This window comes from Penicillium manginii (assembly GCF_028828005.1).
Source record: "Penicillium manginii strain IBT 31320 chromosome Unknown utg000005l:1.0-5665137.0:1.0-5668048.0, whole genome shotgun sequence".
NCBI classification, from domain to species: domain Eukaryota; kingdom Fungi; phylum Ascomycota; class Eurotiomycetes; order Eurotiales; family Aspergillaceae; genus Penicillium; species Penicillium manginii.
Window position 1 is genome coordinate 1,691,246 of NW_026643106.1, and position 17,508 is coordinate 1,708,753.

General features: G+C 50.4%; 6 protein-coding genes across 6 annotated transcripts; 3 read left to right on the forward strand and 3 right to left on the reverse strand.

Annotated features, from left to right (window-relative positions):
* Window positions 1–42: 42 nt before the first annotated feature.
* N7533_007011 (THUMP domain-containing protein) lies at window positions 43–1,381 on the reverse strand (the record flags this gene model as incomplete). The annotated part of the gene is made up of 6 exons (XM_057103661.1): window positions 43–174; window positions 238–378; window positions 510–724; window positions 836–1,013; window positions 1,083–1,199; window positions 1,322–1,381. The coding sequence occupies 6 exons, from the start codon at window positions 1,379–1,381 to the stop codon at window positions 43–45; spliced, it is 843 nt and encodes a 280-aa protein (XP_056958618.1).
* A 561-nt stretch (window positions 1,382–1,942) lies between these two features.
* On the forward strand, window positions 1,943–3,718 carry N7533_007012 (alpha-keto acid decarboxylase family protein; the record flags this gene model as incomplete). Its single annotated transcript, XM_057103662.1, has 2 exons — window positions 1,943–3,363; window positions 3,427–3,718. The coding sequence occupies 2 exons, from the start codon at window positions 1,943–1,945 to the stop codon at window positions 3,716–3,718; spliced, it is 1,713 nt and encodes a 570-aa protein (XP_056958619.1).
* A 1,485-nt stretch (window positions 3,719–5,203) lies between these two features.
* bck1 (uncharacterized protein) lies at window positions 5,204–9,952 on the forward strand (the record flags this gene model as incomplete). Its single annotated transcript, XM_057103663.1, has 3 exons — window positions 5,204–5,646; window positions 5,675–9,769; window positions 9,832–9,952. 3 exons carry the CDS (start codon window positions 5,204–5,206, stop codon window positions 9,950–9,952), a joined length of 4,659 nt encoding a protein of 1,552 aa, XP_056958620.1.
* A 451-nt stretch (window positions 9,953–10,403) lies between these two features.
* On the reverse strand, window positions 10,404–12,362 carry N7533_007014 (uncharacterized protein; the record flags this gene model as incomplete). The annotated part of the gene is made up of 1 exon (XM_057103664.1): window positions 10,404–12,362. The coding sequence occupies one exon, from the start codon at window positions 12,360–12,362 to the stop codon at window positions 10,404–10,406; it is 1,959 nt and encodes a 652-aa protein (XP_056958621.1).
* A 372-nt stretch (window positions 12,363–12,734) lies between these two features.
* Window positions 12,735–15,297, reverse strand: N7533_007015 (Golgi transport complex subunit COG3; the record flags this gene model as incomplete). Its single annotated transcript, XM_057103665.1, has 4 exons — window positions 12,735–13,529; window positions 13,589–14,614; window positions 14,668–15,007; window positions 15,074–15,297. The coding sequence occupies 4 exons, from the start codon at window positions 15,295–15,297 to the stop codon at window positions 12,735–12,737; spliced, it is 2,385 nt and encodes a 794-aa protein (XP_056958622.1).
* A 259-nt stretch (window positions 15,298–15,556) lies between these two features.
* On the forward strand, window positions 15,557–17,284 carry N7533_007016 (RCC1 domain-containing protein; the record flags this gene model as incomplete). The annotated part of the gene is made up of 1 exon (XM_057103666.1): window positions 15,557–17,284. The coding sequence occupies one exon, from the start codon at window positions 15,557–15,559 to the stop codon at window positions 17,282–17,284; it is 1,728 nt and encodes a 575-aa protein (XP_056958623.1).
* Between the last annotated feature and the right edge of the window lie 224 nt (window positions 17,285–17,508).

The following is a 17,508-nucleotide window of genomic DNA, read 5'->3' on the forward strand; positions in this document are numbered from 1 at the left end:
AGACCGAGTAGCCCGGTGAGATGAGTTTTCTCGTTATCACTGCTAGGATTTGGCCTGGATTCCACTGGTATCTGCCTTCTCGGCCTTCCTCGGCGAAGGATCATAGATCTCAGCGAGGTTGTACCGTTTAAGTTTGTCGTAATCACTTTCAACAACGCTCATACCCATCAAGTTCTGGCAGTTGTCAGCAGCAGCATTGGTCATTCGGGCGGGAGGGAAACTCCATCAGAACCTTACCTGGGAAATTTCGAACAAGATCATTACATCGTAGTTTGTCAAGTCCACCGAGTGTTCGGGCCCAACGAGGTCTGCGATGGTTTTGATAATCTCGTCTCGTTTGAACTTGTTATTTCCTCGTATAGATGGTCGGATAGCGAACTAATTAAAGCGGAGCAATATCAGCAAAAGCGCCCCCAAACGGCCATGTTACCTTTCTTGGCATGTTGCAGGCATGACCAATTCGCTAAAAGAAGAGAGGGCTTCGATTGTTTCACAGAGTTGTGACCCACCTTCTTGGGACCCCCTCCTGAATGGAATTGTGGTTTGAGCATTTCTTTGATAAAGGGCTCAAGCTCTACACTCAGGGTCTTCCGGATAGATACAACAGGTGTCATCCGCTTGATGTATCGGCTCCTCTTTGTATTTGGATCTTCCTGTGCTTCGGTACATAGACGATGCACCAGCTGAACAGGGTCGATGGAGTTGTCAACTCGAGCGAAGAGAACTGTTGGGTATGAATGTCAGTACCAGTGATTGCCAGTTGCAGCACCAGAGCCACGGCCTTGAAAATACGTGGCCGCGGACTTCAGTGTGATTGGAATATATGAGAACGCACCACATGGCATTTCTAGACGGGTGACTTCCACTGGACGTCTCTTGCTTTTGTCCTTCTTGTCCTCGGCGGGCTTGAGACCAGCAAGTTCTCTTTGAATTTGAGCCTCGATGTCCTCATCATCATCGCCGTCGGAATCCTCCTGTTCATCTTCATTCTTCTTCACAGAGTCCTCAAAAATCTAAACATGGCGGGTTAGTAGGCGTATGGATCACATCGTAGCACGACTGTCTTTGCGGAACCAACCCACCTGGGAGATGATGTCTAGAACCTCGGCTTTGCATTTCCCTTCCTTACCCATATCGCAGGTTATGAAGATACCCGAATCGCCGGCATCAACATTAACGCGCTGCTTAGGCGGCGGGCCCTGATGATTTAGTTAGCCTCATGCACTCACTCACTCATTGCACTAGTCGGACGGATGCCTAATGTAAAATGATATTCCCGCGTTGTAGAGGAATTTCAAGGGTTGCTTTGAGGATAACATACTTTGCGTCGCTTAGAAGAATCTCCGTTTTGAGGCATGCTGCGTTTTCCGTCTCCTGCCATTGAGGAAATCTAGATATTCCTGTCCAAGAGTGGGGGAGGCAAGTCGAGTTTTGTGTGTCTACCCATTCGGGGTTAGCGGGCGCAAATCGGGTGGAGATCCACCGGAGCTTGGACTGTTGGTCGATCCCGAAAAACAATATGATTCTCGTTTGATTTGATGCCGAGAAGCTTATGTATTTGGTGTTTCATGCTCGATACTTCTCGGCGAATGCACGAGTCGTGCTACCATAGAGTATTATTAGTTGTGTTTTGCCACAGAGGGTGATTCAAGTTACTATCAGACAACCTGGATGGCATGGCGTGACATCAACTGCCCAATCATGACGTAGTGCACCTCTCGTAAATGGGACCTTTTACCAACTTGCAATAGGATTGTGAATCGAGGAAGCTGCCACCGCGGCTTTTTCTTGGTAGCAGGGCAGCTTCCGATTTTTCCGTATCACCTGCTGCCTTTTACCCAGACCCCCGCGCTCTTTATAAAAAGTACGGGAGGTTCGCTTCTCACCTTCTCACTACCCTCGCTCCCCCTCCAAGCTTACTTCTCCACCTTCTTCGCCCATCATGGCTTCTATCGATATTGCTACACGAGAGCTCGAAAATCCTATCGATCTAGCCGAGTACCTCTTCCGACGTCTTCATGAAGTCGGTATCCGTTCAGTCCACGGAGTCCCCGGAGACTATAACCTTTCAGCACTCGATTACTTGCCCAAGTGCGGCTTGGATTGGGTAGGGAACTGCAATGAGTTGAATGCAGGCTATGCTGCTGACGGATATGCACGCGTCAATGGAATGGGCGCGCTGATAACCACCTTCGGAGTCGGTGAACTGTCTGCCTTGAACGCCGTTGCTGGCGCATACTCTGAATTTGTCCCCATCGTACACATTGTAGGCCAGCCTACAACTCAGTCTCAGAAGGATGGTATGCTGCTCCACCACACTCTGGGCAACGGCGATTTTAACGTCTTCACGAAAATGAGCGCCGGTATCTCTTGCTATGTTGCCCAACTCAACAACCCCCATTTCGCGGCAACTTTTGTCGACAGTGCAATTCGGGAATGCTGGATTCGCAGCCGCCCCGTCTACGTTACGTTACCCACGGACATGATCTACGCCAAGGTCGATGGAGATCGCCTGAAGAAGCCAATTGACCTATCGCTGCCCGAAAATGAGCCAGAGAAGGAAGACTACGTCGTGGACGTCGTTCTGAAATACCTGCAAGCGGCCAAGAGCCCTGTCATCCTGGTTGATGCCTGTGCCATCCGCCATCGGGCACTGAAGGAGGTGCATGATCTGGTAGAGGCTTCTGGATTGCCCACCTTTGTAGCCCCGATGGGTAAGGGTGCCGTGGATGAGTCCCACAAAAACTTTGGTGGAGTTTATGCCGGCAATGGATCTAATGCCGGCGTCCGAGAGGTGGTCGAATCCTCCGACCTGATTCTCAGTATTGGCGCCATCAAATCCGATTTCAACACAGCCGGTTTCACTTATCGCATCGGTCAGCTAAACACAATCGATTTCCACAGCAACTATGTACGCGTGCGTTACTCTGAGTATCCCGATATCAACATGAAGGGTGTTCTTCGAAAGGTTGTGCAGAAGATGGGCAAGTTGAACGTGACTCCTGCTCCTCACATCACCAACAAGCTTCCGGACAGCGAACAATCTTCCTCTGACCAGACCATAACCCATGCCTGGCTGTGGCCAGTTGTTGGTCAGTGGCTGAAGGAGAATGATGTCGTCATCACGGAAACCGGTACGGCCAACTTCGGTATCTGGGATACTCGATTTCCTGCGAATGTGACCGCCATTAGCCAGGTTCTTTGGGGGAGCATTGGGTACTCGATGGGATCCTGCCAGGGTGCTGCATTGGCTGCCAAAGAACAAAATAACCGCCGCACAATTCTTTTCATCGGAGATGGAAGCATTCAGTTGACGGTGCAAGAGCTCAGTACGATTCTCCGAAACAAACTGTCTCCTATTGTGTAAGTTTCCCTCCAGCCACACAGAAAAGCGACAGCGTGTTTTTCCAATACTAACTTGCCCAGATTTGTGATCTGTAACGAGGGCTACACCATTGAGCGCTACATCCATGGCTGGGACGCGCGATACAACGACATCCAACCGTGGGACTTTGCAAACATCCCGAAGGTCTTCGGCGCGGGTGATGGATACAAAGGATACAGAATTAAGACCAGAGATGAACTGAACAAGTTGTTCACTGACCAGGACTTTTGTACTTCCAACAGTCTCCGGTTGGTGGAGCTGTACATGCCTCGTGACGATGCGCCTGCTGCACTCAAGCTGACCGCCGAAGCTGCAGCCGCGCGCAACAAATAAACAGCTCGAAACATGTTGCCCTGGTGGCCATGGCTGGAGTTATGTTTGTGCTTTCCTTCCCTTTCCATTAAGCATTGAGCAATCTGGATTGTTATCTATTGTACAACATAATGCCAACCATGTTTCAAACCGAAAGGTTCGAGATCTGCACTTCTAACCTATCAGGCCACCAGGCGGGCTGGACTTCAATCTTCACCGAGCAACAGACGTGATGAATCTGCTAGTCATCCACTCCCTCAGATATCCAAGCATCATCTCCTCTCAGACGCGATTACGAAATGAATGAAATCTTAATAAATGATCGAATTTCCCGTAGGGTTGTGGTGGATGTAGGCCAAGGGGATAGCTAGAGTATCTTGGCGCCACCCGGGGTATCGCCGGGTATGTAGCACCAGCGGGTTAGGTGACGGTCAGTTTGAGATGTCAGAGAAGGGGAGATTTCAGGTCCACCGATGGGGTTCTCAAACGGGTTGGCCGGGGCAATCTAGCCGGTTTCAAGAATGGAGGGGGCGCGCGCGCCTGAAGGATAACGGGGCATGGATCCCCTCCGGGGCCCTCCCTAATATGGCAATCTGACAATATGACACCTGCGGCCACCAAACCAGGGGTGTGGTTCAGATCCCAAGGGGGTTGCGACGAAGCTTTGGACCAAACCGTTATAGATATCCTCACGGATCCCAAACAAGCCAAAAGCCCTATAGTACTTTAAGTACTATTAAGACTTGAAAACGACGAAGCCCTACGATCAATTGATCTTTGGTCGTCTCCACTTGCAAAGCAAAAGCGGGCCCACGTGATGATCTTGGATCCAAGGCGTTGAAGCTGTTGAACATTTGTCTCCTAAGCAATATTTTTCATCCCTGCTGGTTTGATTATTCCCGGTAAGTTCTCACCCTGATTTTTGAGTGGGAGTAATTCACCGATGCAAGGAGTGGGGAGGTTGGAATGGATTCTCGTCGCTTTGACTTGCTCCGTTGTTACGACCGGAGAGGGGGGAGATCATCCCCCTCGCGTTATTCTGCCCTTCAGATTGCTGACCAGCAGTGCTTCCAACAGTGAGCCCCAGCTTGTTCAGCTGGACCTCGATCGGGGTTCACCGCAGTCTTTTAGAAATCCCCGAAGCCGCTCTCCCAAATAACACCAACTACCTACCTTGCGCCCCGGGCGCTTCGATATCCTCGGAGGCATCCAAATTCGAACAATGCTGGAGAACGAACCCGCGACTTGAATTCTCTCTCTTCTCTTTGGGAACCGCCGATCTATCGGGCCCATACCATCATCGACCTTACAGTTCCAGTACCGGCCATCCGACAGTCGTTCCTGGGACGGACCTCACCCTCCACCTCGGAACGTCATCGCTGAACCTTGGGATTTGTATGAAGGTTGAGATAAATACCTGAGGTTCTCTGATGCGATTTGGATCTTCCGACCCCCACAGATCTTGCGCTGGGCGACTTTGATCGCAGGCCCCGATCAGTCACCATAATGGACGGTCAACAAAGAGCATATATTCCAGGCCCGCCGACTTTGCCTCCGCCTCCTCCACGACACCCTCATCAACATCCACAGCTTCAACAACCAGGAGTACCGCCACCACCACCAGGTCCACCCCCAGGAACATCATATGCGGTTCCATCAGGATGGCAGCCGAACTACGCTCGGCAGGCTCTAGCCCCAGGCTTTCCACCTCCACCTCCACCTCCGCCGCAGCAGCAGAACCCACTCGTTGGATATCGTCTTCCTGCCCCCTTGTCTATTGACAACCAACCTCTTACCTCTGCAACATATATTCCAGGCCACGATACAATTGGCGTCGGAATTCCACCTTTGTTCGAACCCGGCAGGACTGGGTACGATGCCAGCTATCCACAGCAAAGACCTGTGGCTAAACAAACCTATGACTACCCTACCACAACCAACAACGGGACGTATAACCCTGGGAATTATAACCCACAGACACCCCGGGGGTATGAATGTCCCGCCACATCTTCATGGAACTGTACACGAAATACAGTCAAATGAGAATCTGCAACAGAACCAAAGCCCAGGTGTGGAACTCGCGAAATCACCCAGCCATCGCCACAATACCAGTGGTGCATCGTTAGGAGGTCTTTCGCCAAGCGAGGCCGCGATTTATTGGCCGCTCGATCGAGTCCTTATGTGGCTTGCCAAGATGGGGTTCTCCAACGATTGGCAGGAAACATTTAAATCTTTGGAGCTTCAAGGCGCAGACTTTCTTGAGCTTGGTCTTGCGTGGGGTGGACGGGGAAACCTTGGCAAGATCCATAAAGTCGTATACCCTCAGTTGGCGAAAGAGTGTGCCCGCAGTGGAACTGGATGGGACTCGACTCGTGAACGAGAAGAAGGACTGCGCTTGCGCAAGCTGATTCGCTCCATCAACGATGGCAACCCGGACTCTTCCATCTCTACACCGTTACGGCAGGAGCCCCCTGCGTTCCCACTGTCTTCCACTGATACTGGCACGACTTTTCATCCCGCCCAGATTTCTGAGCCCCGGTCGGCTGGTCCTACACCTGGGGTGAACGACATCAGTCCCGGCCAGTTAGCGGAGTTGCACGCCTCGACCCAGTCTCAAAAGCAAGGCCCGCATTTGCGCTCTGTCACACAGCCTCTCCCTGCTGGCTACGAGTCGCCAAAGTACGAGTCGCCGATTCGAGAGCATTCCACTCTGCAGCGATCAGAATATTCTAGGAACACGCTTGCGCAAATGAATGACCATAAGCGCCAAAGCCCTTCTCTCTCCAGCGACCATGGCACATTTTCAGGTTCATCTCGCCGGCCCCAAGATAGTCCGAAAAGTGGCAGCCCAGCTCTGCAGTATGCCTCGCCGTCATACCAGGGTCTAACATCAACCTCGACCGGCGACTTGACCCTTGGGAGATACGAGCATTCCCGCGGGAATAGTGCGGATTCAACTGGTCGGGGGAATGGAAATGTTGGTCGGTACTATGACAACCGTAGACAGGGCCACGAGGGTGCACGCCCTTCTCCTCAAGAAACAAATTCTCGACCATGGAGCGGCGAAACCCCTACTTCATATAGAGAGCATAACAAGGGATTCTTGAATATGTTCAAAAGGAAGGCCAGGGCAAATGAATATCCGTCCCCGGAAGAGCAGCATTCACCTTCAAGCCCAGAACCCCGGCCTAATGGATCCGGTGGCTCTTATACTCCTTATTCGAAGCCAGGGTTCAATATTAGCGACATGTCACTAGGAGATCGACCTTCCTCGTCAGCAACTAAAGTGAAGCGATGGGTTTTTGCAACTACAGATGGTCTCAACTACCGCCTCATTGACGTTTCTGATATGGAGTCGGTGGAAGCTTTGCGTGCAGGAATTTGTAAGGACCTTGGTCTAAATGATTGGGCGAGTGCACAGATTTTCCTCACCGAGCCAGGGCAACACCATCACGATGATCCCATGAGTGACACCATGCTAGCAGTCTCTCGCCGAAACAAGTCTGATGCATATGGCTCTCTAAAGTTGTTTGTCCAGGCAAATTCCTCTCATCCGGCAATACCATATGGCCTTGGCGTTTCAATACCCCATGACAAGGCCGCGTCGTCCCCTACAACATTGACACACCCTGTTATTCCTCGCAAGCCATTGGAGCCCGAAGCCCTGGACCGAATATCTCCCCAGGCAACGGCCAAGCCTGCATCGCCTTTCCCTGCCCCTGGACAGTCAACCTCGAAGCCTTCAGTCACAAAAACAACCCCAGATAGCACCGAATCTGCAACCCTTTTGGACGCCGAGCAAACTGATCTCCACTCACGGCACGAGGCTCATCTTCGCGAGGTCGAGCGGAAGCAAAGAGAGCACCGAGTCTCCCGCGTTCCTCCCAATTCCCAGCCAGGCTTCACAGGGACTTACGGTGAAACCGGTTATAGACGTACAGGGATTATCGACTTCAACACACCTCGTATCTCGCCTTATGAAGAGAAAAAGGAGGAGTTACAACAAGAGCAACAGCTACAGCTACAACTTCAGCAACAGCAGGAAGGACTGGTGCCCCGGCGCAACCCACCAGTTGCTCCCAATGAATCGAACACGCTCACCAAAGTCAATTCTCTCAGAAAAGGCCCCGGCGATCGCCCCATTCGAGCACAGCCTGGCCTTGGGGCTGCTCTCGCCAATATGGGTCGCATGACTAGTTCAATTGGCACGCCATCTCCTTCAGTTCCAGTTCCTCCCACGCCTTCGTCCATTAACCAAGATAGCACTGGCTCGGATTCTGATCGACCGCAGACACTCGACTCTGCAGCTTCGGCTTCGAGTAAGACAACACTGGAATCGTCGAGGACTGGCCCCAAATTTTTCTCAGAACAAGACAGTGAAAGGACACCGTCCCCACGCAGCACATCCAAATCTTCGCAGCCATCAAGAAAGTCAGTCGGACCAGAGTTCGAGTTTGAAGAAAGTGAAGTTTCCTTCGCACGAACACATTTCTCCAACGAAGATTCCGATGAATCTGATGATGATTCCGATGACGGTCTTTTTGCTATTCGCCCCTCGAGAACAGAGCCCGAAGAGACGGAACCTGAGAAAAAGCCGACCCTCACCGTAGACACGCACAATAACAAGCGTCGGACTGTTACGATCCAGTCACCCAAGTCTGCTGCCAAGAGCTCATCATATTTCATGCCTTCGTCCTACAGCTCCGGCGGAGAGGCTTCCGACAACCCTGACCAATGCTCAGGCGGCTCCCACGGAACGGCTTCGCCTGCGAACGAAAGACTACCTCGAAGGGAGTCCTTTGCTAGCGACCTTTGGGCCAGCAGACCTCCTGTTGAGGGCGTTATTGACAACCTGGACAGCTTCTTCCCAAATGTCGACCTTGATGCACCCTATCTCGAAGAGCCTCCATCGCCGAACAATAAGATGAACGGTGACAATGACGCAACTCTTCGGGGAAAGCCGCAAATTCCACAAACTCCATCTATTCCTCAAGCCGGCTCTGATGCATCGACTGTGCGTCCGACCTCAGTCGCTGTACGCAACATCAACCGGAGTGGCGGCGGCCTTTCGCGCACAAAATCCATTCGACAGGTCGCCCAGGGCGCTCACCGGACGAAGAGCATCGGTCCCGCTACTGGCCCTCGAAAATCAGGTGATCTGTTGCGACGCAAGAGCACCAAAATGTTTGGCCATAAAATTATGCAAATCAGTCCAAAGCCTGGGACCCGACTCAGCCAACTCGATCCTATCCCTCAGCACACCAGCTCGCCAGGGCCAGTTGAAGCAGTTCCACAACGCCAGCAAACCTTCCGCATCATCCGAGGTCAGCTTATTGGCAAGGGTACCTATGGTCGTGTGTATCTCGGTATCAACGCCGATAATGGTGAAGTTTTAGCGGTAAAGCAAGTCGAAATCAACGCGAGGATTGCTGGAAATGACAGAGACCGAATTAAGGAGATGGTGGCTGCTTTGGATCAGGAAATCGACACGATGCAACATCTCGAACATCCTAATATTGTCCAATATCTTGGTTGCGAGCGAGGAGACCTTTCAATTTCCATCTACCTGGAGTATATCTCTGGTGGCTCTATTGGCAGTTGTCTTCGCAAGCACGGCAAGTTTGAGGAAAGCGTTGTCAAATCTCTTACACGTCAGACACTGGGCGGCCTGGCTTACCTCCACGACATGGGTATTCTCCATCGTGATTTGAAAGCAGACAATATTCTTTTGGATGTTGATGGCACCTGCAAAATCTCCGACTTCGGTATCTCGAAGAAGACAGACGACATATACGGAAATGATTCCAGCAACTCTATGCAGGGTACGGTCTTCTGGATGGCCCCGGAGGTCATTCAGTCCCAGGGCCAGGGCTATAGCGCGAAGGTCGACATCTGGTCTCTTGGATGTGTGGTGCTAGAAATGTTTGCTGGTCGCCGGCCCTGGAGCAAAGAGGAGGCTATCGGCGCCATCTTCAAGCTCGGCAGTCTCGGCCAAGCGCCTCCTATTCCGGAAGATGTCTCTGTGAGCATCAGCCCCGCTGCTCTTGCATTCATGTATGACTGCTTCACAGTGTAAGTTCTATCCCATACCGCGCTTTTTTTTGTCTTCAAGTCAGTATCTAACTTGTCTATAGTAACTCCTCGGAACGTCCAACTGCTGGGACTCTGCTCACACGCCACCCATTCTGTGAATCAGACCCCAATTACAACTTCCTTGAGACGGAGCTATATGCCAAGATTCGAGACGTTTACTGAGCCTCTTGTTGATTCTTTACGGGTCTTGGAAATACATACGATTGATTGGACATGGTAATAAGGCGTTTCTCGTTCTTGTATCTAGTACATACATACCCCCAGGTGTTTTGTTTTCATTCAGGCGGAAAATCGGCCACGGTCAATGGATTGGGAAACGATGTCCACGGATTTTGCACATAATGAGATTCATTCATGAAAGACTGGTAGAAACTTTACACAAGACACTTACTTGTGACCAGAAAAATAGTGAATATCAACTTTGTCCCCCTCTAATGCGACATTTAAAACACAAATATTATCCACCACTGGTCACCCCTGCACCCTACTACTAGTTAGTAGCAGTGCCTGGTACTACCAGGTAGTACATCTCTCGAAAGGAGTATCTTCAAGCTTTCCAAGCTTCCAGGGTTGTTTAGATAAACCTGGCCCTTTCTCGTCGTCTCAATCTTTTTCATGCCATTTCCTTCTTGGGAATCCATTCATTATACTCATCAATCCTGTCATGGCACGGCCAATCAGGCCTCAGGTAATTTTCGCACGGATTCTCATCGTCAAAATACTCATCAATGCCCATATTGGCGATGTTGAGATTCATCCATATGATGTGTGCCTCGCGCCCAGGTAACCGGCCGTACATAAAGCCGCGAAACGCTGGTTGTTTCACGCCCTCTAGTAGCTCGCGGGCTTCTTGATCGTCTGGATTCGGCTGGCCGACATAAGTCTGATCGGTTATAATAACCTTGAGATCGTTCCCAGACTGCAGGTCAGCGAAAACAAGAGGTTTTTCGCAGCCATTGTGGACTTCTGTGTAGAGCCTCCACATATCGGCCAGTGTCCCGTCTTCCGCATCTGGCTCATCTTCCTTCCAAGGGACAGCGCAAATGACCTTCTTGCCCCAATCATCGTCATCGATTTCGTGCATAGTCTGGATCTCCTCGTAAAGTGCCCTGGCTTGCTCATCACTAAGCTTGTTTGTGAGAAAGAACAGCGGGAGCGAATTCATACGCCCAATAGCATTCCAAGGGTGCGAAATGGGGTAAAAGGGCTCGTTGAATCCGGATATGATGCGTGAAGACGGCAAAAATTCCATTTGTCCATCTCGGTAGTATCTCGCAAAGTCCAAGGCGGTTGGTCGCCCTCTTTTGTATTGTACCATTTCACTCAACGTAATCTGACGAATACCGGGTCCCATTTCAGTATCCTCAACAGATATAAACCCAATCAGAGCCTCGCTGCATTTCTCAATCGGCTTCATGAGAATATATAGTGAATTGAAAGACTTGTTGTCCGTATAAGCGGCGACTGCTTCAAAAACATTCAAGATATCGCGACGGGATGGTGGTCGCGTTTGTTCCCAAGCAATCAGATGGACACTCGGCTCAGGGTATCTCGCATCGTGGTAGCTCAAGATGGAGTCCACAGAGTCATCCTCGTCGTCGTCGTCGTTCCACCCACTCTCCTCGTTGGTCTCGCTCATGCTTATCTTATTTTGCTTTGCCTCTGCCTTTATCACGAGCTCTTTTCTTCGCTTTTGTCTGTCCTTCTCGAACTCGAAATGCACAGCATCTTTCAAAACAGACAGTATGTTTTCACGTTCCGTTTGAGTGGTCTGAAAGCCGAGCATTATATTGATATTTGGCGTTCTCATTTGGAGGTTCAAGTCAGGTGGGAATTTGATTACTTCTTCCAGATTCCTTTCTACCTGAGATGCGATGTTTAAAACCAACTCAACAGGCAATGGCGTATTCCTTGATAGGGCCGCTATAGCAGAAGCCGAGATCTCCTCGTGGCCAAAGAAGTCCATTGTGCTTGGAGTAAACACAGGACGGTCTGGGTCATGGAGCTCGAGCCCAAGCTCTGAGTACACCGTTGTCACGGATTGTTCGTTCCTCGAGTTGTTGAAATCTTGTGAGATGTCGAAATTCTCCACGGCTGCTAACAAGGCAAAATTGTCGTCGTCTTCCAACGTTGAACGCTTGGCAATAATGCGAAGCTGGTCAGACTGTTCCCTCTGCCTCATGGAAATCATCCCCACGGAGATGCGCTCATCTTCTCCACGCAGAGGGAATTGCCCCTCAACTCGGCGCTTTGTCAACTCATCTGCGAAGATAAAACCTGAATATCCATTCCGGTAGGCCACGATGGCAAGTCCATATAAGTTAGCTTGGCTGTCCCTGTACTCTCGTTGTGGCGCAAGAGATCGCAAGACTTGACGGTTTGGGCACCACGTCAGGATTTGAAAGTCGCAGGTCGCTGGTTGGAGGTGGTTTTTGAGCTTCTCCTTATGAGGCTTTTCAAAATCAGCTAGGAAGACTAGCAGAAGGGATTCGGGCCGGCCAGGCCTCGTTTCCGGTGAAGGTAGACCGGTGCAAAGCGCCCTATATGACGGCGCGTCCGTGTCTCTGTTCATATGGCTCATCAACACTAGCTGTAAGGATAATTACTGCGAGCATTTCTAGGGGTGACAGCGGCTTGATATGGTTTATATACGAGCGTCTGCCAGGCTGTACTGCTCCACTTCACGGGGCTGCCTTGGCCCCACGGGGCTGTGCTGCCTGAACTTTGACGCTGCTGATTCTAGCGATCTGCAATCTTTGGCGGATTCAACACAAGAAAAGCATCGGTGGGAGTGTCGAATCGTGAATTTTATACGTAAGTATCTAGGGGTTTTGCAGGGCCTCGGATTTCTGGTTCGAGAGCTTATTGCTGGTCATACATGTACATTTACTGCGCTAACTATTCCATGTGGTATCTATGAGGGCTCAAAAAGTAAAATAAAGACTCATGAGCTCGTGCTTAGAACATCATCGTCATCGTCATCGTCATCCAGGTCAGTCTGTTCGGCCTGAAGGCCTGCGACACCGACTCGGAAGACACCCTCGCACCACTCTGCAAATGTCTCAATATCCCAGGCTGCATCGTCACGGTCTTTGCCTTTTGTGATGACGGAATTTCCCTTGCCCTTCTCCGAAGAGGTGTACTTGTCCAAGAAGTCTTCATATATCTGAATCGTGCGATCTTGCACCGCACCAACAAGAGTCTCCTTCATGCGGGTATCATCAATATATGCGTTCAGAATTTTTCGAAGGTTCGGTACCTCCTTTTCGATAGTATGGCAAGTGGGATGGGTGAGTTCCCCAGGCTGTAAATTTCGTGTATCCACAAACTTGGATGGCAAAGAAGCAGTCATCCGAGCGGCAAATGCATTGATAAAATCGTTAATGACGGTGCGGAGACGCCCATCAAGTTCAACCTTGGCATCAAGCATGTTCTCCACAACACGTGGAACGAGGCCATGCCCGACAAGACGCATCAAGTTACGAGGGTTGAACAAACCACCACGTTCACGCAGCTCCCAAAAGGTGCTGGTGACACCAGAGAAGTCAAGTGAGACGTCCGGAGCAACGAATTCAATGTCAAAAGCAACAATCTGCTGTTTTAAAATGAGAAGATGACTCATTAAGAACAGTTGTCCGTCAGCCGGCGTGGATTTCCCGGAGATCATGAGACTGGCGCTATGAAGAGATTCGGTAGTTTGGTGAACGATCTGATGTGCGAGATCATCAAAGACAGTTGACTGGGACATATGCATAAGTATTATGATGAAGTAAATCAAACTTGGTATAAGAGACTTACATTGACAAGCCGATAGATTCGGCTGAGAAGCCAAATTGCCTTTCTCAATGTCGGATACCATCCTTTCAAGGCGGTTTGGGTCTCAAAATCCCACTTCCCACCTTTATCTTGTGCAGCATCCTCAGCAGTTTCACCTTCCTTGGTAGTATTTGTCATGTCAATCATGGTATCGGCTGTAGTGTCTTTTTTGCCTGATATCTGCGTGTCGGTGATTGTCAAGGATACTTGTCGGCTATGCATTGGATAATCAATATCCTCCGGGCGAGGCTTGTAACGCTCAATGCTATCTTGAAGTATTGCTTGAGCACGGAAGACTAGGCGTGTTTGAACGTCCTGTAGAGCAGGCTGAATCAAAATAGAAAAGTCGAGCTGATTCGTATCTGTGGGCTCTGCTTCATCTTCCGGGTCCAAGAAATACCGTGTTTGCAGCAAGGTGCAAAGTTGACAGAGATTGACGATATCGGTCTCATGAATAATGCGAGGGCGGAGATGGTCATACAGTGGCTCGCAAATAGCTTCAAGAAAATCATACAATCCTCCTTGGCCGTGGAACCATTCTCCCCAGAGATCATATTCATCCAAACACAGCCCTCGGATGTAGCTGATGCTCGCTCTCGCAAATGAGACTAGATCCTTGGACGAACTAGGCGTTTGGGTAATCTCAATGAGCTTCTTGCGTGCGAGGGGCACTATGAGTCGTGCTCGGGTGGATGCATAATTGTTGTGCAGCTCGTTCATCAAGCTCTGATACTCGGCTTCGTTATTTTGGTCAGGGTTGAGGGGCGGGACTGCTCTCTTCTGGATTTCCACGCCAATCTGTTTCATATCCGGTGCACCAACTCTGAATTTGGCGTATAGGAGAGCAGACAGTGCCGTATCATTCAATTGCTGATCGGATATCTTTTTTGAAACGTTTTGGTAGATATCTCGAAGGGCGCTTACGAAGTTTCCGCGGATGAGGGTAAGGGCGCGGGTGAGGAGTAGTCGGTATCTGGAGCGATAGACCTCTGCTTCTTTTTGCTCGGGCTGGAATGAATGTCAGTCGAGAATCAAATCATACAGAGCAAAGCGAAACTGACATGTCTTTCCATGTAGTCTAAGCAAACATCTAGACGCCTCAGCATATCAGAGAACTCCTTATCGCGGACCGTATTTCCAGCGCCTGGCGCATTGAGCCGTCGCGAGGCAGGGTCCAAGAAGTCATAATAATGGAGATTATTCTGAATTCCATTTGCCAGTTTCGTGTCCCGTTCTTGGGCAGCTAGCAGCCCTTCACATTGCTTCTCGAAGTTGGATGTTTGCGACTCGACAGATCTGAATGATTCGGATAGGTTGGAAAGGTCATCGAGGAGGGTCAATGTGCTCGTAAGTATTTCATCTATGTGTTCTTTCGATTGCTGAAGGTCATCCAAGGTGCCCCTATTTCATAAAAAGCATAGCCGGTTAGTCTTACTGGTGTCCTACCCCGACATTGATGGCACATACTGATATTGGTCGTAGCTTTCCTCAACCAGGTCATCCTTGACACCATTCAGCCATGACGAGAATTCAAGCTCATTATTCCAGTTCGGAATATTGCTTTTCAGCAAATCCGAGGAGTGCTCTTGTGTTGTTTCGAGGCCGGGTTGGGTTTCAAGAGCGGTTGGTTGCCGCGGCGGTCCAGATGGTGCAGTCTGGCGGCGGGCACGCTGCTGCTTTGTGGATGGCATGGTGCAGTCAGAGGCCCGTATGGAGAGAAGAAGGCAGACTCCAGCTCATACCTTCCTCAATACCTGCAAAAAGCTAGCTGCTAGAGAGAAAGCGAATGCGAATGCGAAGTGCGAGGTGTTCAACTGCGCCCACGACCGCCGCATTCTGCCACCTAATTCCGCCTCTTCATCTGACGCAAAGCTTCCCCAGCTAGTTTGGCCCAAATTGTTTCGAAGCTTCCTAGTCATGCACTAAACAAGATCGAAAGAACCAACCAATATGATGATCACTCAAGTGCGACGGCCTGCGACGCAGCTGGCTCGTCTCACCAGCCTTCCCCGCGCCGCTTCTCGTCCCACTCTCAATGCGCCCTGGCGCCGTTTCGCAAGTGGTAACTCGAAATCGAACCCATCGTCGCATTGGCTTCGCAATTCTTTCGGGTTTGCCCTGGCTGGAACCGCAACTTATCTCGGCTATACATATATGAATGGCGACTGGGAGGCTTGGATCGAGCGTCAGAAGGAGGTGAAAAAGGAAGTCATCGATGTGAATGACCTTCGTGCCGACTTTATCCAAGAGAAGCGAAGTTTAAAGAGCCCCGGAGTCTATACATGGGGCTCTAACGCTCACAAGGTTGTTGCTCCGGAATCCAAGGATTCAGATGTCAAAACACCCCGACGCTTTAAGTATTTCAATGGCCAAGTTCTGCGGGATTTCAAGATTGATGAGAAGTCGGGCGCCGCAATCACAGAGAATGGAGACCTGGTTCAGTGGGGTAAAGGGTATTCAGAGACTGAGTACAAGCCGACAAAGACCCTGATTGGCAAGAATTTGAAATCGCTTGCACTTTCCGAAAGCCGTATTGTCGCATTATCTTCGGATGGAACCATTTACTCTCTACCCATCTCCAAACACGACCAAGACAGTGGGCCGAAATCGCGGGAGAGCTCCTGGGTGCCTTTCTGGGGTAGTCAATCCACATTGAGCTATCGTGTTCTCAAGCCGTCATTGAAACTTGGAGAGAGTGTTACTTTGATCCGAGGTGGCCTGGAGCATGTGGTTCTACTTACCAGCTCTGGTCGTGTTTTTACTGCAGCTGCATCCACAGAACACTATCCATCGCTCGGCCAACTTGGTGTGCCTGGGCTCTCCTTCGCCACACGACCAAGCGGACCTGTCGATTCATGTCATGAAGTCACAAGCCTCAAGGGCTCTAAGATTACCCAAATCGCCTCAGGGGACTACCATTCACTGGCATTGAGCAAAGATGGAAAGCTGTTCGCTTGGGGCGATAACTCCTTTGGGCAGCTTGGCGTGGAGTTTCTTCCGGAACACCCATTCAACGACACACCTTCCGCTCTCTCTTTGAAGAAGCTATACCGTCTAAGCATCTATTCGCCAAAGGTTACTAGCATAGCCGCCGGTGGAGCCAACACATTCTTCACCGTTGATTCCAAGCGAATTTTAAGCCCAGAGGAAGACAGCACCAAGGTCCGTGATCTGGGCAGAATCACCGCCGATACATGGTCCTGTGGTCGAGGTGTGTGGGGCACACTTGGTGCCGGCAAATGGATTCATTTACAAGACTCTCCCATCAAGGTGAAAGACTTGAGTGGCTTGGGCGAGTACGATGAGAAGACGAAGCAGATGCTCCCGATCCGCCTTCGCACCATGTCTGTCGGCACCACTCACGTCGCGGCATTGTTAGATAACCAGACGAATCTCAGTGCGACAAACACAGATGCCCTGGACAAATCAAATGACTGGGGGTACGAAGCCTTTTGGTGGGGAGGCAATGAGAACTTCCAACTGGGCACTGGAAAGCGAGCAAACCTCTCTAAACCGGCGTACATAAAGGCACCCTCAGAGTCTCCCAAGAATCCCGAGCCCGAGGCAAGACTGCAAATCATGCCACGACACAAAGGCAAGGTTGGGAAACGAAATGTGAAAATGGAACAACGTGTCGAGTGTGGCCGGCATGTCTCGGCCATATACTCAGCGGTATAGGCAAGGGTCGGTGAAAAAAGATTGTATGATATCTGTGTAACTAAATGTATATTTTAATTTGACCAACCATCTCAATTCGATGATCAATGCCTCTCGATAGTAGCAGCAGCAAGGACTCCATACTACGTAGTTCATAGTTCGTACTAATAGTCACCGTAAGCGGCATGTTGGTGCCTTAAGTGTAAGGCATCTCCGCATGCCGCCTCTGGTGACTATTATGGGCA